The 21909-nt window shown below is 40.8% G+C and overlaps 1 protein-coding gene across 2 annotated transcripts in view; it reads right to left on the bottom strand.

Annotated features, from left to right (window-relative positions):
* Positions 1-4216: 4216 nt before the first annotated feature.
* Positions 4217-21909, bottom strand: part of LY75 (lymphocyte antigen 75) — an 81920-nt gene continuing 64227 nt past the window's right edge. The window contains exons 33-35 of one of the 2 annotated variants that reach the window (XM_060777697.2): positions 21777-21893; positions 14056-14223; positions 4217-9056 (exon numbers count right to left, since the gene is read on the bottom strand). In XM_060777697.2, the coding sequence (XP_060633680.2) occupies positions 8872-9056; positions 14056-14223; positions 21777-21893 (470 nt within the window). In that variant the 3' untranslated portion in view covers positions 4217-8871. Of the gene's footprint in view, positions 9057-14055; positions 14224-21765; positions 21894-21909 lie in introns of those variants that run through there. The other variant, XM_067472150.1, reaches the window with a different exon arrangement.

The raw sequence follows: 21909 nt of genomic DNA, 5'->3' as shown, positions 1-21909 counted from the left end.
TAGTAAGTGGTCTCTGGTTTTCTCTTCTCCACACTCGCATGTCGCTGACTCCACTTACAGCCCATGTCTTAAGGTTGGCTCTGCATCTCGTGGTGTCAGAGTGCAGTCTGTTCAGTGCCTTCCAAGTTGACCAGTTTTCTGTGTGTCCAGGAGGGAGTTTCTCATCCAGTCTCAGCAACTGATTGAGGTTCCAGGTTGTAGCCTGCCACTTTTGGACTCTAGTTTCCTGAGGTGTTCCTACAAGTATCTCTGTAGATCTTAGGTAGCTATTTCTTGATTTAAGGTGTTGGTGTGCTGGCTGATATCTGAACAGAGGATGGGTCAGAGATGTCAATGCCTTGGTCCTTTTATTACTGGCTGCTTTTTCCTGAAGGATGTCAGGTGGTGCGAAAGCGGCTAAACTGTATAATTTCTACAGACGTGTAGGGTGTAGACATCCTGTGATAATGTGGCATGTCTCATTAAGAGTCACATCCACTGTTTTAACATGGTGAGATGTGGTGGGGCTTTAAAGGTTGGAGATATAGGCAGCTTGGAGCAGAGCCATAACAACAACAACAATTACATGCACATAACACGGCACCCATGCACATTAGGTGGAAGTGTCTGCAATTCATCTCTGAATATTGAGCTCTTTCCAAGGACCTAGGATGATGATGATGATGATATTCTACTTTTTTTTCTCTTAAAGAGCCTCAAAGTGATGAACAGTCGTAAAAACAATACAATACAGAGCTATCTATGTCACAAAACTTCTTTTAAGATGCAGATTCCTATTAAACTCCTGTAAAGTAGAAATTTGGCAGATTATTTCAAGTAGGAAATGCCAGAAAAGTTCCATCCATTTTCCATCTGTTATTGTGCATTTTGTGGTGTGGTGGACATTTTTGGATGATCTTGAACAGAAGTCAGTGGGCATTTTGTAGGAGCACTTCAGTTGTGTCTTTCTGCCTGGCAGAAGTTTGGATTAGATAGCTATTTGGTGCCTTCCAACTCTTAAAGTGCTGTCATTCAGACAAGAAATGATCTCAGCTGCACAAAAAATAAGCAAAATACGGTTCATATTGTTTTGCCCTGTCATTGCAGGAAACGTGAGTTTTGTGTCAAGTACACATAAGAAGACTGATGTGTCCAGAGCCTGACTTGGGACAGACCATGGCTGGAATCCTGTGTGAACTTGTAAACATCTTAGTTATGGTGTTACAAGGTCTTTAGCCTTCTCTGCCAAAGTGCTAGTGCCTCACCAAACTACAGCTCCCACAATTCCACGGCATTGAGCCGTGGCAGATAAAGTGATGTCAAACTGCATTAATTAGACTATGCAGATGCAGCCTCAGAATTTATTTACATTTGCCAATGGTGAGTGGACTGGGGTTCAACTAGTAAATAATTTAACAAACACAATTATATAAAATATATAGGCAGTAAAATTGTGTGTTTTATAGAAATGAGTTTGTAAAACCAACTTGTCATAGGCAAGTGATTTTAATCCTTTTCTTCCAGTGGTCACTACATGCCAAGTTGCTTATATGAGCCAATTCTGAATCTTTTTAATAAGAGAAAAATATAGAGATGTTATGGATGTTTTCTTTGTGGATTTCAACAATTTAGTCCACTGCCGCTGGGCCTGTCATGATTCCCTTTCAACCTTCAGAAACCCAGTTTTGCTGTCTGCCTTTGTATTTAAGAATTTAATGGCTTAATTAATGAATTCTTAATGTGTACTAAGTGGAGGGTCTTTTGTCTTAGGGAAAATAGCATGAAACTTTCCTTAGCCTCAACCCAGCTGCTACCACTGAGCTCTTAGTGTATGGGCAATTGGATTGAATTGGAAGAGACAGCTTCCACGACCAACTCTGGGGAATATAAGGAATAATGATAAAATCTGCTCCAAATGAATTACATTTCAGCAGCTTCAGTTTCTAGTTAACAGAAGTATCTAGTTATAAAGCAGATTATAAATGGGTTTAATTTGCGGAATTGCCTGATGTGATCTGATGGCATAATGCTGTCAATGGCTGAAAAGCAGTTTGTTATTCAGGCGCTTCCCAGCATCTGTCATCTTTAATGGATTTAATTTTTGAATTACAATCCTATTCATGCTTCCATAGAAGTATGCCTTACTACATTTGCTTGCTCTTTAGTGGAAGTGTTTGGTTGTAGCCTTAGCAGAACTATGTTCTAAAAGCATACAGTAGAGTCTCGTTTATTCGACATAAATGGGCTGGCAGAATGTCGGATAAACAAAAATGTCAGAGAATACAGAGTCTCCTACTGTTACCCATCTGACATGGCACTAGACACCTAGAATACTAACAACAGGGACTCAAAGGGTTACGGCAAGGCAACACCTCGGGGCTAGAGCAGCCCAGCAGGAAGTGCTTGGATGCAGAAGAGGAGCGTGGAAATCACAGAGGGAAGGAGGGAGGACGCTTCCGCTTCGTCCTGCCTCTTTCCCCCCTTTCCTCCCTCCTCCTCCTGGTCTTGCCCTTTTCACTTATTGGGAATAGAGAGAGTTGGGGACCACTTGTTTAATTGAAGGAGAAATGCTGGAGGAAAAGGGGGCATTGGATAAGACAAAATGTCGGATAAACAAAGGTTGGATAAGTGAAACTCTACTGTATTAGCAAACGGGGGATAGCAAATGTGTTCACTCTGAGCCCTTCCACACAGCCACGGTTACACCTCAGCAGGAGTTCACCTTGCTCAAAGCACTCACCAGGAAGCCAAATGTAGTAATAAACAGTTTATTGATAAAACACACAGTAAAAGAGTAAAAGTCCAAATATAAGTAGAAAGAGTCCCAAAAAACAAAAGACAAATCTCCAACACAAAGTTTAAAGCTTGAACATTAATCCAAAATTCAAGGAAAAAACAAGAGCTTGAATCCAAAAATAAAGTTCCCAACAGTGGTAGCAAAACTTGACTAGAAAACTTGGCCTGAAGCTAAGACATGACCAGGAACAAAGCAGGAGCTTCTCACTCCATTTGCAACATTGCTTGATCGAAAACCAAACAGCTTCCTTTCTCTAATTAAGGGCAACAATGCATGAAGGCATTCCGTTGGCCTTGAGAAGCCTGTCTCGGCCTCTCTTTCCCATGGCTCTGCTTGCACCTGGATTTCTTCCCCCGCAGGAGCAGCCTTGATTCTTTCTAAACCCTCTTCATCAAGGGAACTCATGCCCTCCTCCTTTCTCTGCCTGTCAGCTTCTAAAACAAGTTTCATTTTCACAGAGGAGCAACATCTAATTCCAAATCCCCCTCCGCAACCGGGGAATCACTATCCTGTTCCAACATCCCCTCTGTCTGAGCACCTCCAGAAGCATCAGCATTAGGACCTGCACCCCCAAACCCCTCATCATCACCATCAGCTGGTTGAACTACAACAGCCATATAACAAGGTAGAAAATCCCACAATAACTGGTCCACACTGCCATATATTCCAGTACAAAGCAGAAAATTGGGATTTTATTCAGCTGTGTGGAAGGGGCCATAGTATCGGAACTTGAAGTTATTGAAAAATGCTCAGTGATTGGAGAGTTATATAGAGCGAAGTACTTCTTTACATACAGAGTCCTTGGTTGGCATCCTGTTGGTTGCACACAAATACAGGTAGACCTCACCACTGCATGTGTCTCTTTACAGTCACTGTGTGCACTGCACTTACCTATGGATGTTTACTGGTCAGAGAAGGCAGGAAACAGCCAGTATTTGTGGCTATGTTCTTGTATTTGGGCACGCAATGATGCCGTCATCTTTTGAGCCCTTCATGGCTGTCCATGGGGACAGGGTCATGGAGAATTGCTGTACTATGCATCTAGTCTCCATGTGGATGGAAGGAGACAGTTGTAGTTCCACCTAGTTTATATTTTGCCTGATGATGCAGGATTTCAATCTTTTGCTCAATTTTCATACATTGTTACAAAGGGTGAATCCACACTGTAGAATTAATGCAGTTTGACACAACCTTAATTGCTATGGCTCAATGCTCTGGGATTATGGGGGTTGTAGTTTAACAAGGTCTGGGTCCTTTTTTGCCAGAGTACAGGTACTTCACACAAACTACATATCCAAGGATTTCATAACACTGAGCCATGATAGTTTAAGTGGTGTCACTGCTTTAATTCTACAGTTCAGAAGTGCCCTAGCTAATGATTTGATTTGATTCCCCCACCCTTTGTGAGCAGCGTAATGTTTTCTTTCCAAGAAAAAGTCATTTGTTTACGGTGAGATTTGAGCTTTATTAACAATGACATTTTTTAAATACTGAAGAATACAAAACATTTTAATAGTGAAAAGAATAGTCTTTAATTTCTTGCAAAAACAGTACCAATCTAATTTAACAACCATTAAAGATCCTTCTAAAACTACTTTCGTTTCAGTTCTGTGGTGAAACTCGGAAGGGGGCTAATTAGCGAAATTAAGGCATTTGTATTAATTTACATAGCATTTCTCAACACATTCAAGAACAAATAATTTTGGAAATAAACCCGCATCCCCACAATTAAAAACATAACTTATAAAATTTGTATTTTTCAGAATATTATATAAACACTTTATAGAAACACGATAATAATTTATCTATATTTTGCATAATTGAACAGCCCTGATCATTTATTTAAAATAAACTTACTTTTGTAAATTCACATCAAAAGAAGCCCATGTGTACAAATAGTCATAAATTTAGTGATACTGAGCATACAGAATTAGAGAACTGAAAATGACTACACAGCCTAGTAATTACTGCAGACAGAAAGGAGCATAACATGCAGTAAACACACATGTCCTCTTGCACTTGCAGTTGAGTATATGCAAAAGTCTGAAAAATCAGGCTTCTGTGTCTCTTTTTATATGCAGTTAGATATTTGCTTTGATTTGTGTATTGTGTATAGACTAAATGTAGCCCCTTACTACTTCTCTTATTATTTCTCACTGGCTATATCAAAGATTGTAACACCAAACATCTGTATGGCAGGCAAGCACCACCATCTGTAAACTGGGTCGTAAGTTAGAAATACACTGAGCAAATTCCAATTGGGTCCTAAAGGGTAGAAAACCTGTCAGAAACATCTCTGAAGATGTTGATTTCCCCTCCTGATGTAACCCATGTATCCCTTGGTATATGGTCCAGAAGATAAGAGAGGAACATGGACAACGGGGTCTTTGGCAAAAGAGAGGGAACTACTTCCTTTGACATCTGCGGATAGGTTTCTTTGAGTGGCATAAAGACCCAACAGGATCTTGGCCACTGTTGCCAATTTTACCATTGTTACCAAATACCAATTTTATTTTATTTTTCAAAGCAGAACTCTTTACTGTTATTATTTTAGATCTTGGCTAAAGTCGTTGTATCGATCTAAATCATGAGCTCAACAAAAGTAAAGTGCATTTTCTCACATTCTCTCAGATTACAGATAAAGACATGTGTAAGCAATCCTGGGCTATTCATAGAGGCACTTCATTAAGGACTTTCCGGCATCATTAGTTTTTGCACATTATCTTTTTTGGTTGGTTTTTTGAACCCATGTTCTCTTGAAATACTATTGTTGATTGCAAGAGTACAGTGTTCCCTCGCTACTTTGCGGTTCGCTTTTTGCGGACTCGCTGTTTTGCGGGTATATAGCATCCCTACTTTCCGGATTTTCACTTTTCGCGGGTGGCCTTGGAAGTAACACCCGCGATAAGTGAGGGAACACTGTATTATAATTTCCATATATATCCCATCACTAGAATGTTGGATTCTTGAATACTTTCTTCCCCTAGTGAGCATAAAGCTATTACTATTGTGGCGTGAAATGGTTTTGTGCTAGTGTCAGGGACACCTGTTGCATGTACTTTTAATATTCAGTAGTCTAGTTACTTCTCTTTTTACTGTTACCTCTCTCTATAAATTAACTTTTTTTTGGAAGCTATACTTTTAATTTTAGGTTATTACTCCAGCTCTGCTAGTCATTAGAACACACCTATCCAGGTATGAGAAGTTGCACAACTTTTCCTTGTCATCTTGCTAGCTCTTTCTCCTTACTTTTAATGGGAACTGAATGGCACTCAATGGCTGACATCCCATTTTACAAATTTTAAAATGATCATGCAGATGGATCCTAGCAAAGGGGAAACAGAGCCCAATAGCATGAATACATATTAAAGCCTATCTAGAAGAGTTGTTTTCCATATGCACAAAGGCCTCCTTGTAGACATACAGTACTGCGTAAGATGGGTCAATGCCTTGAAAAAGAGACTGCTAAAAATGTCTCAGAAAGGGATGCATTGATAAGCTAATACAGTGTTGTTGGTTTTTTTTGTATTTCTGCTATTCTGATTATGATAGAATTATTAAATGCTCCTATTTTGATGCATAGTCTACAGGGATGGATCATAACCAATGAGTAACAATACAGTACACAATGCATACATGAGTTGCTCTTATATATGAGAAGAAATGCAATATGGTAGCAGAGATAATTTCCTCTCTTACATGAAATGGGAAGCTCCCATCTGTGTGATGCTGGGCCATGGCAACTGCATTTGGAAACAATAAGTTAAGAGCTGGCTATTTAAATATGCGTATATACCAATACAAATTAACTTAGCTGTAAACCAGTTTTACTATTATCCTCAACAAAATTAATTTTAAAAGCAGTAGCATTATTTAAACAGTGGCTCAAACACTTTGTACACCTTTACTCGATTGAGTTATGACATCCTTAATGTTATCTTAAATCAATGATGTAGTGCACCTAGAACTTTCTGGTCACCAAGGCCCTATCAACATTGCCATTCAATGTAGTTTGAAACTGCACTGAAAGCTAAAATAATGAAAGCAAAAATACAGTGTGGAACATGATTCTATCGCCGGGCAGAAAGCAATAATGAGGATGATCTGGAGCTAATTAACCATAGTGTCAAGTGTTTCTACACTAATGTATAGTACAGAGGAAATAAACATGATGAACTTGAACTCTTAACATGATTTAATAGACACTAATGAAAGCTGTAGGGATGAGTTCAACATGTATTTGACATGTATGATCCTAGGGCACCTTATTACCAGAGACCTCAAGTCCTTCCCTACTTTCTGACTTAGTCTTCAACTTAAGAGGGGTGGGAAGATGGGTTTCCCAACAACAGTATTGATACAATGGATCTCATTAGTATTTGGCAAAGTATTTGGAGAGTGCTTCTGGGAGATATGAAATCATGGGTGTTAGGACAATTTCTCTTAATTGGCAATGAAGGAGTCCTGTTGTACTAAGCCAACTTTTTTGGGGGGAAACTGGCATGTTCCACAATTTGCTTTGGAAAAAGTCAATTGCACAAAAATCTTGGGGTTTTGCACAAAAAGAAAGAGCTGTGCACAGAAAACAGTGTCTGCTTTGTGAGAAGTACCCCTTTTTCATGCAAATGAATTTTTCAGAAAATGTTCTTAAATGCTAAAAAAAAAGAAGAGAGAGAATTGAAAATCTGCCAAAAAAGAGCCCCCTACATTTTTAGTCTACTCAGAAGAAAGAAAAAATCTGAAATTTTGTGTTCATGTATGCAAGAATGAAAAAATCCAAGGTCTACCTCCTTAGATGTAACAACTCTTCTTTCGTATTAGACACAGTCAGGGATACTGACATGCCTTCAAATTTGAGCACTATATCACTGCTTAAATTAAAAGATCTTAATGTTATAATTCAAGTTTTAAAATATAATTAATTTTAAAAGCTCTGTAAAAACACAATTATATACATATCTACTCAGAAACATGTCCAGCTGTGTTTGGTAGGGCTTGTTCTCAGATGAGAGAGTGTCTGTGTGTGTGGTATTACATCCTATGGGTTAGTTTACATGTAATGGCTGCCAGCTAAAGGCTGCTTGATCCATATGAAAATTGTCATCATATGGTGAACAATGTTTGTGAGCAGAATTTCACATGAAATCAAGGGATTTCCCCACTCACAGCACAGTATCAAGAGATAGGATCTGTAATGGCATAGTAAGTAGGGCTGAGACTCACTCCATGCAACACTGCTGAACCATGTTAGAAGCATTTCATCACCCTTTGTGTCTGTAGATTCCTGCCAGTGTATTTAACATGTCAATAAAGAACATAACTAGTACCTCTTTTAAGGTCAACAAATATGGCAAAAGTAATACAAGAAAAGAATGAATGTGAAACACTACATCAAGAGTAAAGAGTGTAACTTTTTATCCTAGACGAGTGAAGTTTTTGTTTAGCTTGTGATTTTGCTCATTCCATATCTATCTATGAGGAATGGCATATATGGCTTATTCAAGTTAAACCCTGTCAAAATGTAGTCTGGTAAATTGCATGATTCTTTTTCTTGAGCAACTAATATATATATATATATATCTTTCAATAAGTTGGAAGAAATCTTGGGCCAAAAAAGCCCCAATTTCAACACAAGGTATTAAAAATAAAACTCTGTATCCAATAGATATTAAGCCAAATGGAGCATGGTTGGTATTTCAAACTACCACATTATATAGTTTATGTTCAATAAGTTACATTTCAAAACTGTATTCACAGGCATCTGTACTTCATATGAGCATATGCCGTACGTCCCAAAACCAAAGTCAGGATCACAGCATGCGTGTGCAAATCTTAAAAGACCACAAAAAGTGCAAAGTTCAACTGGAGTTTACATAGCTGTTGATGAGACATATTATTCTCCTAATGTTGGGCAAAGGGTTGCTTTCAATGAATGCATGATAAGGAACAAAAATTGCAGCAATACTCAGAGGCCAAAATTTACCTGCTGCTACTTAATAGATTTCACACAGATATGCCAAAGCAAACCCTGTAAGAAGATGTTAGCATAGCCCATTCCAGATCTTGTTTAAAAGCAGCCAAGCAGACGTCGTTCTTCAATCACCATCCCTGGCAAACATGCTGTCCGTTTCCTCTTCGTGGATCCCTCGTTCATAGCGTACGGAAGAGAATCCGCCCCACTGTAGTCGTTTCTTTTTATAAAGGTAGTATAATAATCCAGCAAGGAGAACCATAATAATTAAAACAGCAACTGCTATAGCTCCTCCTGTATGATTAGAAACTGTCAAGAGAAAACACAACTATTAATTTAGAGCTTAAAGTTTTTCCACTCGTGACCCCTTTTCCACTATAGCAAGTATATAGGTATATAAAATAGGTATAAAAATATTTTTTGTTTACTGAAAATAAATCAACATTTGCAAGTCATGTTAAACAGGCTGATTTTCCTTTTTTTGTGGGATACAGCTGAAGCATTTTCTGCATGTTGTTGCTAACAGATTTATGTAAATTAGTGGTTCCCAATCTTTTTTTTTGACCAGGGACCACTTTGACCAGGGACCACTCTCCAACATTAGTATCAAAAGGGTTACAAATTAGTTTTTGGTCAACTTTAGATTTGGTTTGGTTATTTGGGATGCCGATTCAGAAAATCGCATTGGATAGACCACATCAGCTCTAGTTTCTGATAGAGAACATATGCCATCCAGTAGTTGCCATCTGCTTGCCCACTGAAAACCGTATTTAATAAGCTTCGGCATTATAAGAGGGTTTCACAATACCAGTTGCTCTCGTTGCAATGGTAAAGTAACAGTGAGGATGCGGACTATATTTTAGTTCTTGTGGACTACTGGTGGTCCACGGACCACAGGTTCGGAACCACTGGTGTAAATGGATGGCGTTCAGAAACCTTTTACTGTTGCCAAATATTTCATGACCTCAACCCAATTTGGGGTTGGGATCACAATTTATGTAGAGTAGCCTATCTGACAATCATATATTACACTGAGTTTTACAAGACTAATTCATACCCGGTCGTACATAATGTACTTGTTTACAAACCTTATTTCTTTGAAAAGAGTTTATGTTTTTTGTTTATTTGCTACATATAGGAAAAGTGACTCTTCCTTTTCATCTCTGTCAATGTTGACAAAACAATAAACTGTTACTATCCACCTGGGAAAGGTGCATTTCTCCTGTAACATTTCTTAGGTTCAGTTAGATAAACTATATGTAGTAGTTTCGAGTGTTGGACTAAGACTCTTGAGAGGCAATGGTTCAGAGCCCTACTAAGGCATGGAAACCCACTGTGTGAACTGGACAAGTCGCATTTTCCTGGCCTCAGATGAGCAGCTATTGTTAAGAAAACCTAGAAAACGAAGATTTTTTTAAATGCCTAGTTCTAATTTAGTCCCAAAACAAAGCCACTCCTGGCACCAGTTGAGTCCCACAAATGAAGCTCCACTGCAAAGAAGGTGTCTTCTTTGTCTCCTACATTGTACTGCACTTCTAGTGGTAGAAGGGTCTCTGCAATGCTGAGGCTGGTATATTTATATGAGGAGGGCTCCATCAAACACTGAGAAATACTCTTGATTATTAATAACATTCCCAAGTGTGGTTATTGTTAACCCTAGCATGGAATACAAGAGGTCATGTCCTTGCCTGGATTATGTTACAATCCAAAATTTCCAGTGAAGCAAAGATGATGAACAGTCCATTTTTATCTGAATCTGTGCTTAGGTGGTAAAACTGTTCATATGCCATTTAATTCCTTACTATACTGCTAACATGAAGGGAGACCACAAATGATGTGATCTTTTATGTGCCTATTTGTGGGGAAATGATTTTACTACTGTCCCTTAACATGCTCGAAAGGTTTCTCACGCTATCCTATTCAAGCAGTTGGCACATTGAAATGATAAGATGTTATAAGATTTAACGGAAGAACTCTGCAGATCAGACACTGGTTCCTTCTAGTATCACTTGAGTAATTGGTTAAAAAAAAGGAACTACAGGGAACTCGCAACATACACTAAGCCTACTGCATCCATTGAGATTCAGTTCTGGAATCCACTGCAGATACAATAAAATGCAACCAAGCCCATATTATTAACTGGCAGTGATATGAACGTGCAGCCTCCAGCATGTCGACATTCATGACACTATTTACTAATATGGGGCACGGCAATCTATGATCACCGAAACCTAAGGATATGGATCTTGGGGCTGTCTGTTCACACAACAGCATACAATCCTTGTGACTCTGGAGATAACACTAAATGACACTGACTAATGAAAGGACCCTTAGATCTCATTTTTTCAGTCTTTTCGATAAGAAAGTTACAAGTGCTCCCTCTGTTATGCCCTGAGTACCTGGAGGAATCTGGAAAGCTGGCTTATCCTAGGTCCGATTTGGTATTTTATCTGTGCAATGATCTACTCTGACTGGTAACAGTGGCTCTCCACATCTTGACAGACATCTTTCTCATCACCTGCTTTTGGATTCTTTTTTTAAAAACCAAACTATGTGTTGAACCTCTGACCTTCTGCATTGCAAGAAGGTACTCCTTAGCAATTACTGGATTATAGTCTCTGTCTTCCCTGCCCTCAGGCATGGTTGCCTAATACAAAGGCATTCATTCATAAGGCCTTTGATATTTTTAAATAAACCTTGCCTATGTACCTTGAATTGCATTGAAATCAGGTCCTGAATTCCAAATGCATACAAAATAGGTACCCAAAAGTTGGATTAATGCTTCATGTGCCTTGTAACTCCTATATGGATACCTAGTATTCCTTCTAAATAAGTGGATCTCAACCTTTGGTCCTCCAGGTGTTTTGGACTTCAATTCCCAGAAATCCCAGCCAGTTTACCACAGTTTAGGAATTGTGGGAGTTGAAGTTCAAAAGGACCAAAGGACCAAAGGTTGGGAACCACTGCTCTAAATAAAGCCTGAATTGGTCTACAAATTATAAAAATATTTTTCTTCTTAGCCCATTTAAAAAAAGTTAGGGTAACTAGTTACATAAGCAATTTACATTTTGTTACAATGTCCATGCAAAAGCACCAACTCGTTAGAAACTAATATTTTGAGCACTTCACTAAAGTCATAAATTAAGTAATATACTTATGCATTGATTGTCAGGGTGAAATTACAGTAGAGTCTCGCTTATCCAACCTTCGCTCATCCAACATTCTGTATTATCTAATGTAGTCTGCCTCCCGCCTGGATCCACAGCTATTTCAATGCATTGCAATGTTTTGGTACTAAATTTGTAATTACAGTAATTACTTCATAACGTTATGTGTCTTGAGCTGCTTTTTCTGTTGATTTGTTGTAAAACATGATTTTGTGTGTGCTTAATTTGTAAAATCATAATGCAATTTGATGTTTAATAGGCTTTCCCTTAATCCCTCCTTATTATCCAACATTTTCACTTATCCAACGTTCTGCCGGCCTGTTTATGTTGGATAAGCGAGACTGTACTCTACTATACAAAAAATCAAAAGGGTGGACAATGATGCCATACGCTTGCTTCTTGTGGAGATACAGTCACCCCAGAACTCCATACTATGCAGTTGTTGGTCAGCTGTAGTGTCTAAGCCATTACTTGCAAGGGAAGGGGCTGTGCTGCTTGTGTTCTTTATATACGATTCTCCCTGATGAAGACAGCAGCACATGGTCTGCACAGCTGGGCCTGTAGAGCTAAAAGCCCGCTGGGAGAGACAGAGGCAGTGCAGAAGAAGGTTGCATGAATTGTGTGTTGATTTCTTCCCTCTGTGCAGCTGGCTCTTGGGCAGAGAGGGATCACGCTACTTGGCTGACTCTCTTTTCCCAAGCACAGTTCAGAGCCCTACATTGATTGGTTCCAGGTCATCAGGAAGTCTTCATCTTCCATTTTTTTTCTTTTATCGTGTCAGGAGTGACTTAAGAAACTGCAGGTTGCTTCTGGTGTGAAAATTGGCATCTGCAAGGACGTTGCCCAGGGGATGCCCGGATGTTTTGATGTTTTTACCATTCTTGTGGGAGGCTTCTCTCATGCCCCTGCATGGGGAGCTGGAGCTGACAGAGGGAGCTCATCTACACTCTCCCTGGATTCAAATGTGTGACCTGTTGGTTCACTATTTATAGACCAGACAGTTCCATTAAATCTTGTCTTGATTTGGATATATTTTTGGTTAACAACCTTGATTTCTCTCTATTTATCTTAAAACCTGATATCACGCCAAATTCCTCTTTTTTTCCTGTAGCCACTTTTCTATATTGCTTAGTGGATCTTCTACTGTGCCCACCTAATTCTCAGAGTTTTGTGGCAGCCTCTTCCCCCAACCAGTTCACAGAGACATCGTGTGAGAACACATAAGAAAGCCTCTTCAGTGACTGCTTCCAGGTTTTGGAATTCCCATCCTACAAGAGTTGGATGGGTCCACAATTGTTGTTTTTCCATTCCAACTGTTTTAAAAGAACTAACTAGTAGTAGTGGTGGTGGTGGTAGTAGTAGTCGTAGTAATTTTACTGATTAGCCCATAGATTCTTAGGTTTGTTTAAATCCTATGGATAGTTTAATTGTATTTTAACAGTGTATCTGCTGTTGCTATGTACCTTCAAATGATTCCTATCCTTTTGCTTTCTTGGCAGTGCTTTTTTAGAGGTTTGCCACTGCTTTCTTGCAAGGTAGAGAGAGTGCAGCTTTGAGTTTCTATACCTCAGTGGGGATTTGAACAGCATTCTGCTGTAGTCCCAGTCCAACATCCAGACCTCTGAACCACACTGGCTCAGTGGGTTGTTGTAGGTTTTTCGGGTTGTATAGCCATGTTGTTCGGGTTGTATAGCCATGTATAGAAGCATTATCTCCTGATGTTTCGCCTGCATCTGTGGCAAGCATCCTCAGAGGTTGTGAGGTGCCTCAAAACATCTGAGAATGCTTGCCACAGATGCAGGCGAAACGTCAGGAGACAATGCTTCTAGAACATGGCCATACAACCTGAAAAATCTACAACAACCCAGTGATACCAGCCATGAAGGCCTTCGACAATACATCACACTGGCTCATTTTGATGTTTCTAACTTCATTTGTTATAATTTTTGTGAGCTGCCATTATTACCAGTTTTGGGGTAAGTGATTTATTTAAGTAATCAGCAAATGATCAACATCAACAGCACTCCATGGCAATAAACTCTTTAGCATTTGGAAGTTGCTGGCAGGTTTCTGGAAGTTTTACTTGAAGAAGCAACCTTTCTATTCTGGGATAGTCTTGAAAAGATTGAAAACATACATACCTTGAGGAACCTTGCACACAACTCTGCTCTGGACATCCTTGCAGTCTATCCTGGACCATGTCCCATTTGCTGAAAAGATTACACTACATTCACCATTGGCGTTTTCCTTTCCCTTGGCCCAGTTGGCGTATGTAACCTCTGAGCCATCCAGCCACTTCAAGGACTTAGCTGCAAAAAAGAATAAGACCTTCATAATTCATCAGAAATAAAGTAATATTCGGAAGATAGCTTTATCAAGTTCTTTGAATTTATTATCCATTTGTCAGGTTTAGAAAGCGAGTACCAGTAAAAAAAAAAACTGAATGGTTTCCCTGTAACTACAGAAGTTTGATAAAAGTGTGTGCAAAAGTCAGCACCTAGTCAGAAAACCAGGAAAGAATCAGACCAAAGAATATAAACATGAAAGCACTCATTGCTATGTTGATTATTCCACAGAACATTAAAACACTGGCCATAATCCTGATGGGTTGTCAAGAAAATAGTTATGTGTTAGTAATGGCTACAGATTCTTAATCCTTATGTAGCATCTAGTTTAGGGGAGAATGAAAGAACTACAAGCAGCTATTGGGATTGATAGGAGTCCTCTCTTTTACCAATCACGTAGTAGCTGCCTGATGTTTCCACTTCCTCTCAAGTAAGCAATTTCTGTTGCATGGAAAATTTGTTACAAGTCTTGTTTCTGCCTATTGCCACAGATTACCCACAGGAGTGGGTAATCTACCCAAAGCACTCAGAAAACAGGGGAATGCCAGACAGGAAACAATGAGGGCTAGCTAACACCTCACAGAAAAGATTCCCCCCAGGAAGAAGCCAGGCTTTGAAGGTGCAAGGCTATTCAATGCTAATCAAGGTGGCAACTGCAACATCCACACCTGCCTCAAACAGACAAGAGTCCTTTCTCCCAGCCTGGACATTCCACAGATATATAAACCTCATCTGCCTAGTTTCCAACAGACCTTCAACCTCTGAGGATGCCTGTCACAAATGTTGGAGAAATGTCAGGAGAAAATGCTTCTAGAACATGGCCATATAGAATCATAGAATCATAGAATCAAAGAGTTGGAAGAGACCTCATGGGCCATCCAGTCCAACCCCCTGCCAAGAAGCAGGAATATTGCATTCAAATCACCCCTGACAAATGGCCATCCAGCCTCTGTTTAAAAGCTTCCAAAGAAGGAGCCTCCACCACACTCCGGGGCAGAGAGTTCCACTGCTGAACGGCTCTCACAGTCAGGAAGTTCTTCCTCATGTTCAGATGGAATCTCCTCTCTTGTAGTTTGAAGCCATTGTTCCGCGTCCTAGTCTCCAAGGAAGCAGAAAATAAGCTTGCTCCCTCCTCCCTGTGGCTTCCTCTCACATATTTATACATGGCTATCATATCTCCTCTCAGCCTTCTCTTCTTCAGGCTAAACATGCCCAGTTCCCTAAGCCGCTCCTCATAGGGCTTGTTCTCCAGACCCTTGATCATTTTAGTCGCCCTCCTCTGGACACATTCCAGCTTGTCAATATCTCTCTTGAATTGTGGCGCCCAGAATTGGACACAATATTCCAGGTGTGGTCTAACCAAAGCAGAATAGAGGGGTAGCATTACTTCCTTAGATCTAGACACTATGCTCCTCTTGATGCAGGCCAAAATCCCATTGGCTTTTTTTGCCGCCACGTCACATTGTTGGCTCATGTTTAACTTGTTGTCCACGAGGACTCCAAGATCTTTTTCACACGTACTGCTCTCGAGCCAGGCGTCACCCATTCTGTATCTTTGCATTTCGTTTTTTCTGCCAAAGTGGAGTATCTTGCATTTGTCACTGTTGAACTTCATTTTGTTAGTTTTGGCCCATCTCTCTAATCTGTCAAGATCGTTTTGAATTCTGCTCCTGTCCTCTGGACTATTGGCTATCCCTCCCAATTTGGTGTCGTCTGCAAACTTGATGATCATGCCTTCTAGCCCTTCATCTAAGTCGTTAATAAAGATGTTGAACAGGACCGGGCCCAGGACGGAACCCTGCGGCACTCCACTTGTCACTTCTTTCCAAGATGAAGAGGAAGCATTAGTGAGCACTCTCTGTGTTCGTCCACTTAACCAATTCCAGATCCACCTCACTGTAGTTTTGCCTAGCCCACATTGGACTAGTTTCCTTGCCAGAAGGTCATGGGGGACCTTGTCGAAGGCCTTACTGAAATCCAGGTACGCTACATCCACGGCATTCCCCGCATCTACCCAGCTTGTAGCTCTATCGAAGAAAGAGATCAGATTAGTCTGACATGACTTGTTTTTGATAAATCCATGTTGACTATTAGCGATGACTGCATTTGTTTCTAAGTGTTTGCAGACCACTTCCTTAACAATCTTTTCCAGAATCTTGCCCGGTATCGACGTGAGGCTGACCGGACGGTAGTTGTTTGGGTCATCCTTTTTTCCCTTCTTGAAGATTGGGACCACATTGGCCCTCCTCCAATCTGCTGGAACTTCTCCCGTTCTCCAAGAACTCTCAAAGATGGTTGCCAATGGTTCCGAAATGACTTCCGCTAGTTCCTTCAATACTCTGGGGTGTAGTTGATCTGGCCCTGGGGACTTGAACTCATTAAGAGCGGCCAGGTATTCCTGAACGACTTCTTTCCCAATTTGGGGTTGGATGTCCTCCAAACCCTCATCCACTCCATCTTGCTGAGGTTGAAGACTCTCTTTTTGTGAGAAGACCGAGGCAAAGAAGGCATTAAGTAGTTCTGCCTTTTCCCTATCCCCTGTCAGCATTGCCCCATCTTCTCCTCGAAGAGGTCCTATCGCCTCCTTGTTTTTCCTTTTTCTACTGACATAAGAATAGAAGCCCTTTTTATTGTTTTTAATGTCCCTGGCAAGTCTGAGCTCGTTTTTTGCTTTAGCCTTGCGGACCTTTTCCCTACAGGTGTTGGCTATTTGTTTGAATTCTTCTTTGGTGATTTCTCCCTTTTTCCACTTCTTGTGCATGTCTCTTTTGTGTCTTAGCACAGTTAGAAGTTCTTTGGACATCCATTCTGGCTTCTTTGCACTTGTCCTATTTTTTCTCTTTGTTGGCACAGTTTGCAATTGCGCCTTGAGTATTTCACTCTTGAGAAATTCCCATCCATCCGTAACTCCCTTGTCTTTTAGTATCTGTGTCCACGGAATGCTGCTCAGCGTTTCCTTCATTTTTTGGAAATCAGCTCTCCTAAAGTCCAAAATGCGGGTTTGACTTGTCTTAGTTTCGACCTTCCTTTGTACCTCAAATTGCAGGAGCACATGGTCACTTGCCCCTAAGGATCCTACCACTTCGACCGCATCGATCAGGTCCTCCGCATTTGTTAAGATGAGATCAAGAGTAGTCAATCCCCTTGTTGCTTCTTCTACCTTCTGGACCATGAAATTGTCTGCAAGGCAAGCGAGGAATTTGTTGGACCTTGTACTCTTGGCCGAGTTTGTTTTCCAGCAAATATCGGGATAGTTGAAATCGCCCATGACTACTACATCTCTTCTCTGTGCCTGTTTGGTCAACTGTTGGCAGAAGACTTCATCAAGTTCTTCCTCCTGGCTTGGGGGTCTGTAGTAGACGCCTACAACGACATCTTTTTGAGTCCCAGTTCCCTTGATTCTTATCCAGATGATTTCAAGCTGGTTTCCCAGATTGCTGTCTTGAATCTCTTCTGTAGCATAAGAGTTTTTGACATATAAGGCTACTCCGCCTCCTCTCCCCTTTGTTCGGTTTCTGTGAAAGAGGTTATACCCCTCGATATCTACATTCCAGCGATAGGAGTCATCCCACCAGGTTTCAGTGATCCCTATGATATCATATTTGTGGTGTTGTGCTAAAAGTTGGAGTTCGTCTTGTTTATTTCCCATGCTCTGTGCATTAGTGTAAAGACATGTGAGCCCCTGAGATCTTCCCCTGAGCTGTTTAATTGGGATTATTGTGCTTTGGGTACTTGGTCCTTGTTGTGTTTGTGCAGCCCTCCGTTTAGCCTTCTGGCGATTCCCAGATATTGTGGGTAAAGTAGTGTTCGCAAGGCTGTTGTCCCCCTCCCCCGGTGGACCTAGTTTAAAGTGCGTCTAATGAGGTTTGCGAGTCTGTGAGCAAAAAGGTGTTTTCCTACTTGTGTGAGATGCACCCCATCCCTTGCCAGTAGGCCATCCTCCTGGAAAAGCAGGCCATGGTCGAGGAAGCCAAAGCGTTCCTCCTGACACCATTTTCTAAGCCAGTCATTGACCTGTACTATTTTTCTGGCTCTTGTGGGTCCATGTCTTACAACAGGGAGGAGGGATGAAAAGACCACCTGTACATTACATTCTTTTAGCTTTGCTCCTAGAGCTCGAAAATCATTTGTGATCTTTTGAAACGTATGCCTTGCAGTATCATTGGTTCCTACATGAATCAACATGAGGGGAGGACGGTGATAGGGCTTGAGGAGCCTGGTGAGCCTCTGAGTGATATGGTGTATTTTTGCCCCCGGTAGGCAGCATATTTCTCGAGCCATCCCATCTGGTCTGGAAATGACAGCTTCCGTTCCTCTAAGGAGGGAGTCGCCTACTACCAAGACCTGTTTACTTTTGGGAATGACAGGGCCCCTTTTGTGCATTGTAGTGTGTAGGTCTCCAGAAAAGTGATCCTGTTGGTGTGAATTGTGTAGGTGAAAAGTGTTGTCCTCCTCCTCGACATCCCCGGTGCATTCGTCAAGGACAATCCATTGAGATTCGTCCAAGAGCCTATGGTTCTCCTGTATGTGTTCCTGTTGCACCTGGTCTACGGTTGGGGATGGTACACCTGCGCGATTGCTCAAGTGTGAATGTTGTGAAGTGTTGTCCCAGTCAGGGCTATCCCCTGCACACTGATCAAGGATGAGCCACTGATCAGTATCTAAGCCATTCTGGTCTTCCCCAATATGTTGTGTTTCTTGGTCAGGTGATAGTTGTGTGAGAATTTGGAATCTATTGTGTAACTGCAGCTGAGCAGAAGTATTCTGAGGAGGCTTCCGGGTCCTATGTGTCCTTCTAAGGGTGACATTTCTCCAAGCCTGAGGGTTGTCCACAACTGAGGTGCTGTTCTGTTGAGCCTCCCCGTAATGTTGGTGTGATATGGGCTGCGTGTCTAGGACAGTGTGGTGTGTGGTGTCTAAGAACAGCTCAAGTTCCTGAATGTCCTTAAGGGTGTTAATACGGTCCTCGAGTTGTTGGATCCTGTGTTCCATGCGAGTGATTTGTTTACACTTGGGGCAGATGTAATTGAGTAATTGTAGTGTGAAAAAGCTGAACATGCCACAGCTCGTGCATGAGACGGGAAGTTTTCGTGTTTGTTCCATCTAGAGGTTGCTAATGACCCCCTCTTGGTGTGTGTTTGATGTTGTCTGTATGCAGGGGTGAAAGTATAGGTTACTGAGTGTACGACACTGGTTTATATAGGATAACCAGGAAGCCCCGCCTCTCAAACAAAGCAGTCAGTTTTTAAACTCAGGAAGCCCCTCCTTCAAACAAAGCAGTCAGTTTTTAAACTCAGGAAGCCCCTCCTTCAAACAAAGGAGTCAGTTTTTAAACTCAGGAAGCCCCTCCTCTCAAACAAAGGAGTCAGTTTTTAAACTCAGGAAGCCCCTCCTTCAAACAAAGGAGTCAGTTTTTAAGCTCAGGAAGCCCCTCCTTCAAACAAAGGAGTCAGTTTTTAAACTCAGGAAGCCCCTCCTTCAAACAAAGGAGTCAGTTTTTAAACTCAGGAAGCCCCTCCTTCAAACAAAGGAGTCAGTTTTTAAGCTCAGGAAGCCCCTCCTTCAAACAAAGCAGTCAGTTTTTAAGCTCAGGAAGCCCCTCCTTCAAACAAAGGAGTCAGTTTTTAAACTCAGGAAGCCCCTCCTTCAAACAAAGGAGTCAGTTTTTAAGCTCAGGAAGCCCCTCCTTCAAACAAAGCAGTCAGTTTTTAAGCTCAGGAAGCCCCTCCTTCAAACAAAGGAGTCAGTTTTTAAACTCAGGAAGCCCCTCCTTCAAACAAAGGAGTCAGTTTTTAAACTCAGGAAGCCCCTCCTTCAAACAAAGGAGTCAGTTTTTAAACTCAGGAAGCCCCTCCTTCAAACAAAGGAGTCAGTTTTTAAACTCAGGAAGCCAATAAAATATAGCCAATAAAAACGCACAGCAACTCAAGAGTGGGATGTCTGGCAGCCACTTCTAAAATAAGGGACTGGCCAGAATTTGCTACACAATACCACAGTTACAGTACAATTGTGCCACAAAGGATGTAATGGTTATACAGAATTCATCAATTATTCTATATGCTTTAAAAAGAAAAAAAATCAAATTGTGGCATGGTAATGATGCAAGTGGAACTAACATTGCTCCATTTGTACGAGGGAGAGTCAAAAATCATCCACACTCTGATTCTATGAAAACTTCTGTTGGCCATACTATCGTATTAGTGTACAATGTCGCTGTCTTCCCTGATAGTGCTTTGCAATTTCAAAAGTATTACAACAGTTTATTTGCAACTCTGGTGAAAGAATAAATGGCTCCTCCCTTTATCATTTGCCCAAAAGAAGGGAAATGTTTGAACATTATCAGAAAAAGGTTCAACAATCAACAGTACCCATCACTGAAGAGCTGAAGCCTAAAATTCAGACAAAATGCAAAGCATTGATATCCAAGGGCATTGTGTTGTTGCATGACAATGCAAGTCAGCACACCACAGCACATAAATAATAATAATACACTTTATTTATATTCCGCTCTATCTCTCTAAGGCAGTGGCTCTCAACCACTTGTGGACTAAGGGACGTCCTTCTCTTTCAGGTGCGGGTGCTGGCTGGCTCTTTGGCTGCCAGAGGTTGCCCGGCAGGCATTCCAGGGACACAAAGGGGCGGGGCCAAACGAGGCAGTCCCGCAACCCCTCAAAAGTTGCCAGGTGACCCCTCTGGGGGTCGCGACCCCCAGTTTGAGAACCACTGCCCTAAGGGGACCCAGAGTGGATTTCTGGGTACATATATGGCAAACATTCAAAGCCTCCCACAGGATGATAAAATATCCGGGTATCCCCTGGGCAATGTCCTTGCAGACAGCCAATTCTATAACACTAGAAGTGACTTACAGTTTCTCAACTTGTTCCTGACACACACACACACAAATCAATGCCATTGGACTATCACCCTGAAAAAAGTCAGGATGAAGATTCATGTCTGATTAAGAGGTGAAGACAAAGATGCAACCGTGACTTGCAGCTCAGCCTAAAACTTTTAAAGTAAGGGCATGATGAAGCTTGTTCACGATTGATAAAGTGTATTAAAAACAGGGCATTGTATATTTGTCTTTTCTGAAAGTTGATTAAAATAAATTCTACAGATTGAATGTGGATATTTTGATTCACTCTTATATTATTGATAATTTGTCCCTTTTATGAGGTGCAGAACTGATAAGAATTATTTTCTGAGTCCTGATTTGAAACAACCAAGTTCTAGATATGACTCCATGTGTCATTCTCTGTTCCTTATTTTAACCATGAGAAAAGTGTTGATAAATTCATGCTATCTATATCCTATATTGAATCATTTTTTGTTTTACTATGCACGGTTAATTCTAAGAATACAATCCAAAGTGATGTATCATTAAGTTCAAAGGAACTAAAGAATTTAGTTAAATCTCTCTCATTTCAGTGAGCTCAAAATATGCCTAGACTTTAATTTAATCTGTAGCATGTTCATAATTATATGTTATATATATATTATACTTACTCACTCCTTACCATTAGACTGCATTCCAAGCCATACCCTTCCAGTAATGAAGTAATGTTTCCTTAAGTATGCCATCACAAACTTATTTTCATCTGCATCATTGATAGTCAAAAGTGCTGCAGAAGGATCTAATGGGAGATAGTG

Source organism: Anolis sagrei, chromosome 1, assembly GCF_037176765.1.
Source record: "Anolis sagrei isolate rAnoSag1 chromosome 1, rAnoSag1.mat, whole genome shotgun sequence".
NCBI classification, from domain to species: Eukaryota; Metazoa; Chordata; class Lepidosauria; order Squamata; family Dactyloidae; genus Anolis; species Anolis sagrei.
This window is presented reverse-complemented; position numbering and strand designations above follow the sequence as displayed.